This window comes from Silurus meridionalis, chromosome 5 (assembly GCF_014805685.1).
Source record: "Silurus meridionalis isolate SWU-2019-XX chromosome 5, ASM1480568v1, whole genome shotgun sequence".
Classification (NCBI taxonomy): domain Eukaryota; kingdom Metazoa; phylum Chordata; class Actinopteri; order Siluriformes; family Siluridae; genus Silurus; species Silurus meridionalis.
In genome coordinates this window covers 606,892-616,891 of record NC_060888.1, presented here as the reverse complement: position 1 = coordinate 616,891, position 10,000 = coordinate 606,892, and the positions used below count along the sequence as shown (strand labels likewise).

The 10,000-nt window shown below is 41.3% G+C and overlaps 1 protein-coding gene across 2 annotated transcripts in view; it reads right to left on the bottom strand.

Moving 5' to 3' along the window:
• Positions 1-9,206, bottom strand: part of rnf130 (ring finger protein 130) — a 32,540-nt gene extending 23,334 nt beyond the window's left edge. For both annotated transcript variants that reach the window (XM_046849641.1, XM_046849640.1), the window contains exons 1-2: positions 8,921-9,206; positions 1-152 (exon numbers count right to left, since the gene is read on the bottom strand). The exon at positions 1-152 is cut by the window's left edge and continues 43 nt beyond it. In XM_046849641.1, the coding sequence (XP_046705597.1) occupies positions 1-152; positions 8,921-9,206 (438 nt within the window). The remainder of the gene's footprint in view (positions 153-8,920) is intronic.
• Positions 9,207-10,000: the final 794 nt, after the last annotated feature.

The window sequence follows — 10,000 nt, the reverse complement described above, 5'->3', positions numbered from 1 at the left end:
GTAGATGAGCACGGCGGAGGCGTTAAAGGCGGATGCCTTCAGGATCTTCTCCTTGAACATACACTTCCCTCTCTGAACCAAAGCGATCCAGTGCGTCGTCTTTGGAGGAATGATGAACCGAGTGTACGGACAGCAGCCCTGCATGTCCACCACTACGGACACACACAGAAAAATCTTCTTTATTTAATGCCCATTTAAAGATTTGAGCAATAAAGGAGAACTCATGATCATCAGCAAGAGTAAGAGCACAGACATGACATCACAAATACCTGCACATGAGCACAGGGAACCTGCAGTATGGGTATAAAGTGTGTGATCTAGAACATGTTTGATTCAAATCAAACATGTTCTAGATCCTGTTCTAGTCCTGCAGGAGCTTCATGTTTATCTTCATCACTGAAAGAGGAACTAAAGGTTTCTGGTCATGAGTTTGGTGTTAAAGTAAAAGCTAAAAGTGAGAAGACTGAACACAGGAAATCAAATGCAATAAGATTGGTGAGAGATAATACGAGACGAGACGAGACGAGTGCAGCTGCGTTTCCCTCGTACTTTAAAATACAGATATAAGAGAAGATCATAGAGCTCACAAACACACGATAATATCAACACCGCAAAACCAACACACAACTGACACTTCACTCCACCTGCACTAACATCACAAACACTGATCCCCTCACTGTTACTGCACACACACACACACACACACACACACACACACACACACACACACACAGAGACAGGGATGAAGGAGATTATACTTGATTGGGTGTGAAAAGCAGAAATCCTGAAAGACCATGTGTTTGTAATACAGTCTAACTACACTGTAATACACTGTAATACACTGTAGTCTGCCCTACTGCATTACACTACACTGACATTCAGCACTGCAGCATAGTCTGTTAGCTACACTACACTCTTCTATACTCCACAATATTGTGTTACACTATACAACATCAACATACAACACTATTCGCACTGTACTACAACATGCATCACTATACCGCACTGTACTACAAAATACAACATACACTATACCACACTGTACTACAACATACAACATACACTATACCACACTGTACTACAACATACAACATACACTATACCACACTGTACTACAACATGCAACACTATACCGCAACATACAACATTATACTGCACTGGACTACAACATACAACATGCAACACTATACTGCACTGTACTACAACATACAACAAACACTATACCGCACTGTAATACAACATACAACATACAACATGCAACACTATACGCAACATACAACATTATACTGCACTGTACTACAACGAGAGGAGGAAGTAATGAAGTACAAATTCTTTGTTATTGTACTTGAGTAGATTTTTCTGGTATCAGTTTTTACTTCACTATTTATTTTTCAGACTTTTTACTTTCACTCATAAGATTTTTACACTTCTTACATTTTCACACCAGATTCGTTACTTTAGCTTTAATCTGTTTGGTGACATCAATGTTTTTTCTTCTCACTGCGCCGTTTTCAGCACATCAACCAATTTCCTGTCATTGCGCTGTTTTTTCAATCATCATTTCCTGTCTCTCTCTTACACCACAGACAAAGACTAGTTTCTGAAACTCACAATGAGCAGGCAGAAGGCAGTAAGAAGTCTTGGGTTAACAGAGAACAGAGACATTCCTAATCATCATCATTGTCATCTTCTTTTCTCTGCTTGTGTTCTACATGGTGGATCGTCAGCCTGAATACATTCATTAGAGAACAACATTTTAAATTCTTTCATGTTAATATATTAAATCATCTTCTTCTTCTTCTTTCAGCTTCTCCCTTCAGGAGTCTCCACAGCAGCTCATCAGTCTCCATACCCCCTGTCCTCTACATCTGCCTCTTTCACACCAACTACCTGCATGTTTTCCGTCACCACATCCATAAACCTCCTCCTTGGTCTTCCTCTTTTCTATTTTCTTCTTTCCTGAAGGCTCCATCCTCAGCATTCTCCTACCGATATACCCCATGTCCCTCCTCTGCACATGTCCAAACCATCTCAATCACACTTTTCTCACCTTGTCTCCAAAACATTAAAATCTCAGCACCTTCAGCTCTTCTACCTACAGCTTCACTTGTCTTTTACTCAATGCCACCGTCTCTAAACCATACAACATCGCAGGTCTCACCACAGTGCTATAAACTTTCACTCTTGCAGATACTCTTCTATCACTAATAACTCCTGCTATCACTGTTCTCCACCCACTCCACCCTGCCTGCACTCTTTTCTTCACTTCTCTAACACACTCTACATTACTATGCACTGTTGATCCCAGGTACCTGAACTCCTCCACCTTCTCCACCTCTTCTCCCAGCAACCGCACCCCTCCACTGCCCTCCCTCTCATTCACACACATGTACTCTGTCTTACTCCTACTGACTTTCATTCTCCTTCTCTCCAGCGTGTACCTCCACCTCACCAGGATCTTCTCCACCTGCTCACTACTCTCACCACAAATCACAATATCATCCGCAAACATGTCTGACCTCGTCCTTCAACCTGTCAATTACCACTGTAAACATGAAAGGGCTCAGAGCCGATCCTTGAAGCAGTCCAACCTTCATCTTAAACCAGTCTGTTGTTCCTACTGCACACTTCACTGCTGTCACACTGTCCTCATACATGTCCTGCACCACCCTCACATACTTCTCTGACACACCAGACTTCCTCATACAATACCACAACTCCTCTCTCCACCCTGTCGTACGCTTTCTCTAAATCCACAAACACACAATGAAACTCCTTCTGACCTTCTCTATACTTCTCCATCAACATTCTCAAAGCAAATAATGCATCTGTGGTGCTCTTCCTCGGCATGAAACCATACTGTTGCTCACAGATGGTCACCTCTTCTCTCAGCCTGGCTTCCACTACTCTTTCCCATAACTTCATGGTGTGACTGATCAACTTTATTCCCCTGTAGTTACTGCAGGTCTGCACATATCCCTTATTCTTAAAGATCAGTACCAGCACACTCCTTCTCCATTCCTCAGGCATCTTCTCACCTTCCAAAAGCTTGTTAAACAATCTTGTTAAAAACTCCACTGCATCTCTCCTAAACATCTCCATGCTTCTACTGGTATGTCATCTGGTCCAACCGACTTTCCACTCTTCATCCTCTTAATCGCTGCTCTCACTTCCTCCTTACTAATCCTATCAACATCCTGCTTCACATCTCCACATCAACCAACCTTCTCTCTCCCTGATTTTCATCATTCATCAGTTTCTCAAAATACTCCCTTCATCTTCTCAACACACTCTCCTCACTAGTCAACACATTTCCATCTCCATCCTTTATTGCTCTAACTTGCAGCACATCCTACAACATCCAACACTAATACAACATCCAACACTATTACAACATACAACACTGTACTATAACACTGTACAACAACATAACAACATCCAACACTATTACAACATACAACACTGTACAAAAACATACAACACACAACACTGTCCTATAACACTGTACAACAAAATACATCACTTTTACAACATACAACACTGTACAACAACATACAACACTATTACAACATACAACACTATTACAACATATAACACTGTACAACAACATAACATACAACACTATTACAACATACAACACTACTATAACACTATTACAACATACAACACTGTACAACAACATACAACACTATTACAACATACAACACTGTACTATAACACTATTACAACACTGTACAACAACATACAACACTGTACTATAACACTATTACAACACTGTACAACAACATACAATACTATTACAACATACAACACTGTACAGCAACATAACATACAACACTTTTACAACAACATACAACACTATTACAACATACAACACTGTACAACACACAACACTATACTATAACACTATTACAACATACAACACTGTGCTATAACACTATTACAACACTGTACAACAACATACAACACTATTACAACATTTTATAACAGCCATAGTGTTCCACAACGATGGTTCAACTACACACACACACACACACACACACACACACACACACACACACACACACACACACACACACACACACACACACAGTGCCAGTTAAGGGTGAAATGTAGTGATGTGTCACTGACCCTGATCACTCTGAAGACAAATGAGACGAGAAAACAATTTCACGTCACACCTGTAAAATCCTGTGATAATGAGGACATTGAGAATCACTGGGAATAAACAGAAACATTTCACCTAAAATTCATGCACAATTTTATATTTTTCTAGAACTCATTTGTATTACTGAATTTTATTCTTTAGGTTTTTCTTTTTGATACATTTTTTGGACATTTGTTATGTCACACACACACACACACACACACACACACACACACACACACACACACACACACACACACACACTCTTTCGCTGTCCAGTGAGTGAGCTGGGTGAAGATAATTAGCCTTTGTACTTGTATGCCAAGAGCATTTACCAGCATTTGGGATCACTCGAGTGCCAGAAACCACATGATGCTCTCATTAAAAAAAGCTGCTGTGAGTCCCAGAAGAGACGAGAGACGATCCTACAAAGCACTGAAACACAACACCACCACCACCTTCCAACTGGACACTGCAAAGCTTCTCTGGACCAACATCTGCAGGTATGTTCTCTCTGAGTGTCCATTACAAACTCCCAGAGGAAGAGAGGGAGAGAGAGAGAGAGAGAGAGAAAGAGAGGAAGAAAGAGAGGAGAGAAAGAGAGAAAGAGAGAGAGCGAGAGAGAGAGTTAGAGGGATAAAAAGAAGGACAAAAGAGAGGGGGAGTGAATAGAGGAGGGGATAAAGAGACTGACAGAAAGAGTGAGTGAAAGAGAGAGTCTAGTCATTTCCTGTAGACCAGTTTCATCTCTCCGTCTCTCGGTTCGACTGAAAACTCGATTCTTTGTAAAAAAAAAAAAAACACTGAGGAAAACAAGCGCAGAAGAAACCTGAGGGGGAATAAACACTGAGATTCAAAGCAGAAGCAGAAGCATGAATCATTCCGTTTACGTCTTTCTGCTCTTCACATATGTTACAACATACAGAGATTCTGAGGCACTGCTGCGTGTGATACACACACACACACACACACACACACACACACACACACACACACACACAGAGAAACTGACACTGTCGTCTGTGTGTGTGGTGACAGAGAAAGACACAAACATAAAAGATGTCCATGTGTGTGTGTGTGTGTGTGTGTGTGTGTGTGTGTGTGTATTTTCAAAAACACAAAACAGGAAGTGTGCGTTTGCCTAATTTACCTAATTGACTTTTCCTTTTCTGCCCTCACACACACACACACACAAAAAACCTGAATCATTAATTACAGTAAAACACGAGTTAAACTTCCTCATTTGGAATTGTGCATATCCAAAATCACACATCCTGTTTATTTTTTCATTCTCGACCTGAAACACGTTTTTGTTCTATTTCTTCCTTTTAGAATGAGTTCAGACTGAATCAGAAACCACACGTCCTCTCACACACACACACACACACACACACACACACACACACACACACCAAAACTACACTCCTTACACAGCGCTACACACACATCACCATGCTACACACACAGCTTGCTTTATGTAGTTATTGACTGGGGAGCTGCACAAAGTATTGGCACCCCCATCATCATCATCGGGTATTATTCTCAATAAAACTTATTTTTATTCTAAATTTTAATAATTTAATTATCTTTGGTGTGAAACCTCAATTTATACTTTTTCCAGAGCAACTTACAGCTGAGCTTGAACTCACGACCCGCTGATCCAAAGTCCAATGCCTTAACCCCTGACCTTTCACCTTTACAATAACAACTAAAACATTAAACAAGATTCCCCCTGCCTTAATAAAGTGTGTGTGTGTGTGTGTGTGTTTTTACATTTATTATTACATTTTCTAAAGATACCCAGCTATTAGGGTTGCACAAGCCTTAGTGTCGGTCCCAAGCCCCCTAATGGGAGAAGCTGAAAGAAAGTTTTTATTACGTTTTCTAAAGATATGTTTAACCATGTAAACACGTTGGTCATTAAGGAAGTGGCAGCAGTTTGGTGTTTGTGATATGGAGTGAGCAGTGACAGTGGGCTTAAAGTGCGAGGCGGAGACTAAATAAACTTGCGTCTGCCACTTAGTATGTTGGTGTGGGAACTCGGATTATAACTATGTTCTGCACGAAATAGGACTGCATTCGGTTCACATGTGCACCAAAGCGAAAGTCCTGTACCAGAAAGGTTTGGTATGAATATGTACCGTTACACCACTAGTAGAATATGATTAGATTTAACACCACGCCACAGTTTTAAACCCGTATCACACACTCAGTATTTGTGACTTTCCACAAAGTGTAAGGGGCACCAATACTTTATATTTTATTACGGATAGACCACATTCTGTCAGCATCGTCGTAACACAAGAAAAAGTGACACCACGGTGCCGAAACATGGCTGCATCAGCGGGAACCAAGAGCCATAACAGGATCACTTACTAAAACGTCCTCATAACGACATCACAAAGAGAAAAAAGGCTACGGCTTCTGCCGTTTGACGTGAGGCATGAACGAATGTTTCGGAAGAAAAAAAAAAAGATGAAAAAGAAAAAGAAGAGTGGAAACTGATACACGAGTTTAATCCTCCACTTCCTCCAGATCATTCGATCCGTCCCGTCGAAGTGAAAAACACATGATTCAGCAGAATTATAAATAACTACAGCTCTTGGTTCGGTTCTTGGAGATAAATGGAAACACACAAACACACACTTTGGAAAGTCCAAATCATCTTGTCAAAAAGGTAAGTAAAGTTATTAATGTGATTTTAAATGATCAACAAGCAGCTGAACTAATTATATTTTCCTGGTGGGCGTGGCCTGATATTGAAATTTTACTCTAACAAGGTTATTATTCTAATTTATTCTAATGGGAAGCTCTTTGGGGTGGACAGACTCCACACACCACTGACATCATTATGGCAACAGGATTCATTAGCAACTGGAGTTAGCTAATGGCTGGTTAACTTTTGCTTACAAAGTCATCTTAGCTTTCATTCTCAAGTCCAGCTTAGATCAGCTTTCACTCGTTACATCGGATTTCGCTCACTCTTCTGCATGGCCTGGTAAGCATTTGCTCAAAAGGTCAGCTTAGCTTTAGCTCATTAGATCAGATATCACTCAATAGGTTCGTTTTTATCTTTTAACGGTTTCTTGAACTAGCTTTGAAACGCTAGTTTCGCTGTAAACCTGCTAGTTGCTGGTTAGCAATACATTCGAGTTCACGTGTAGAATCAGAGACATGGCCACAATCCCAATCATATTAGCGTTAAAAACACACGTATTAATTTTTATATATGGACATAAACCACACTTCCTGACATGAGGTTAGAGAAGTTTTCCCTCAGACCGAATACGACTTCATATTTCTCAACACTACACTAAGTAGGTCAGAAGTGCTGAATATAAAGCTTGGATCGTTTCTGTGGAGTTTTCTGCTCTGTAAAGGGCTAAATCTGTACTTTACCACACTTTCTGAAACTTCATAGAAAAACAACAATCTTACAAAACAACAGGAAGTTCTTTCACAACAACCTGACTCACTAAGCCCTCATGAGATTTGTTTTTTGCTGAGTGTGCATCTATCAAAGACAGTTATACCCAGAGACACAAGTGACATGACAAGCAACTTGTCTGGCCAGACACACGACCAGACACACAACCAGACACACGACCAGACACACAACCAGACACACGTGACATAAATAAAGATTGATAACACAGACACAGCCAGAGACACAACCAGCCAGAGACATACCCAGACAGAAACACAACCACAGACACAACCAGACACACGATTAGACACACAACCAGACACACTTGACATGATCTGGCTAGCAGAGACACAACCAGAGACATGACCAGACAGAAACACAACCAGTGATATGACCAGACAGAGAAATTACCAGACATGCCCAGACAGAAACATGACCAGACAAAGACATGACCAGAGACATGACCAGACAGAAACAACCATGACATGACCAGACAGTGAAATTACCAGAGACATGCCCAGACAGAGACACAACTAAAGACATGACCAGCAAGCAACATGACCAGATAAAGACATGCCCAGACAAAGACACAACCAGAGACGTCACCAGACAGAAACACAACCAGACAGAGACATGGTGATAAAGACATGACCAGACAGAAACAAAACCAGAGACATGATCATAAACATGACCAGACAGAGACATGACCAGACATAGACAAGACTGTGGACATGACCGTAGACACAACCAGACAGACATATGACCAGAAACATAACCGGAGACATAACCAGACAGAGACATGATCAGAGACATAAACGGAGACATGACCAGACAGAGACATGACCAGAGACATAAATGGAGACATAACCAGACAGAGACATGACCGTAGACACAACCAGACAAACATATGACCAGAAAGATAACCGGAGACATAACCAGAGACATGACCAGAGACATAAACGGAGACATAACCAGACAGAGACATGATCAGAGACATAAACGGAGACATAACCAGACAGAGACATGACCGTAGACACAACCAGACAGACATATGAACAGAAACATAACCGGAGACATAACCAGAGACATGACCAGAGACATAAACGGAGACATAACCAGACAGAGACATGACCAGAGACATAAACGGAGACATAACCAGACAGAGACATGACCAGAGACATAGCGGAGACATAACCAGACAGAGACATGACCAGAGACATAAACGGAGACATAACCAGACAGAGACATGACCAGAGACATAAACGGAGACATAAACGGAGACATAACCAGACAGAGACATGGCCAGACAAAGAGATGAGCAGAGAAATGATCACAGACTCACTCACCTCCGTTGACAGCAGCAGGTGTGATTATAATCCCCTTCACCTCCGTTTTGGGCGAGTTCTGTCCGTACCTGCCGTCCTCCTTTGAGATCACGCGCTTGGTGTTCCCTCTGCTGTCCTGCACAGTGGCGTTAATTGTAGCGCTGTAATATTCCTCTTTATTCACTACCGTTTTGTCCGTTTTGTCTGTACCTGCGCAGGACACACACTTGGGCAGGACAAGTGAAAGAAGGACAGAGCAGAGGAACAACGTGATGCAGGATGAAGACGTTCTCCTTCTCTTCTGCATTTTCACAGTGTCTATATTCCAGTGAAACAGAATGATGAAGTGCTTTCACACGCTTGCTCCGAGTTCTAGTGAAACTGCCGCTGACTCACGCCATAACACCCTCACAGCCATGTCCACATCCGGGACACACAGGAGCTCCGGGGACAACCAGACGAGGACACAGAATGATCTAAAAGAACCGGGGACACAAGTACGTATCACCAATTCATCATCTTTTTCATAATAAAAGATATATAACTAGAGAGAGAGAGAGAGAGAGAGAGAGACAGACAGACAGACAGACAGCTAGAGAGATGGATGGTCAGACAGACAAACAGACAGATGGAGAGATGGGTGGAAGGAAGAAGAGACAAAGAAACAGAACAAGATAGAGATAAAAAGAAGGATGTACAGACAGACAGAAGGAAAGACAGCTAGACAGGCAAAGAAAGAGAAAGATAGATGGACAGACAGACCAAAAGATAGATAGACAGGTACACAGACAGAGAGACAGATAGAAAAATTGATACAACGATGGAGAGACAGACAAACAGACAAAGATAGAAATGAAAGAATGGATGATCAGAAATACAAATAAACAGATTTACAATCAGACCAACAGATAAAAAAAAAAAAGATGGGTCAGACATAGAAAAGAAGGATGAACAGACAGACAGACAGACAGACAGACAGACAGACAGACAGACAGAAAGAAAGAAAGAAAGAAAGAAAGACACAAACATGCTTTGTTGATGTAAGAGAGTTGCTTTGTTCTAAATCAGTGATGATTCAAAGTAAAATGAATAATATTCATA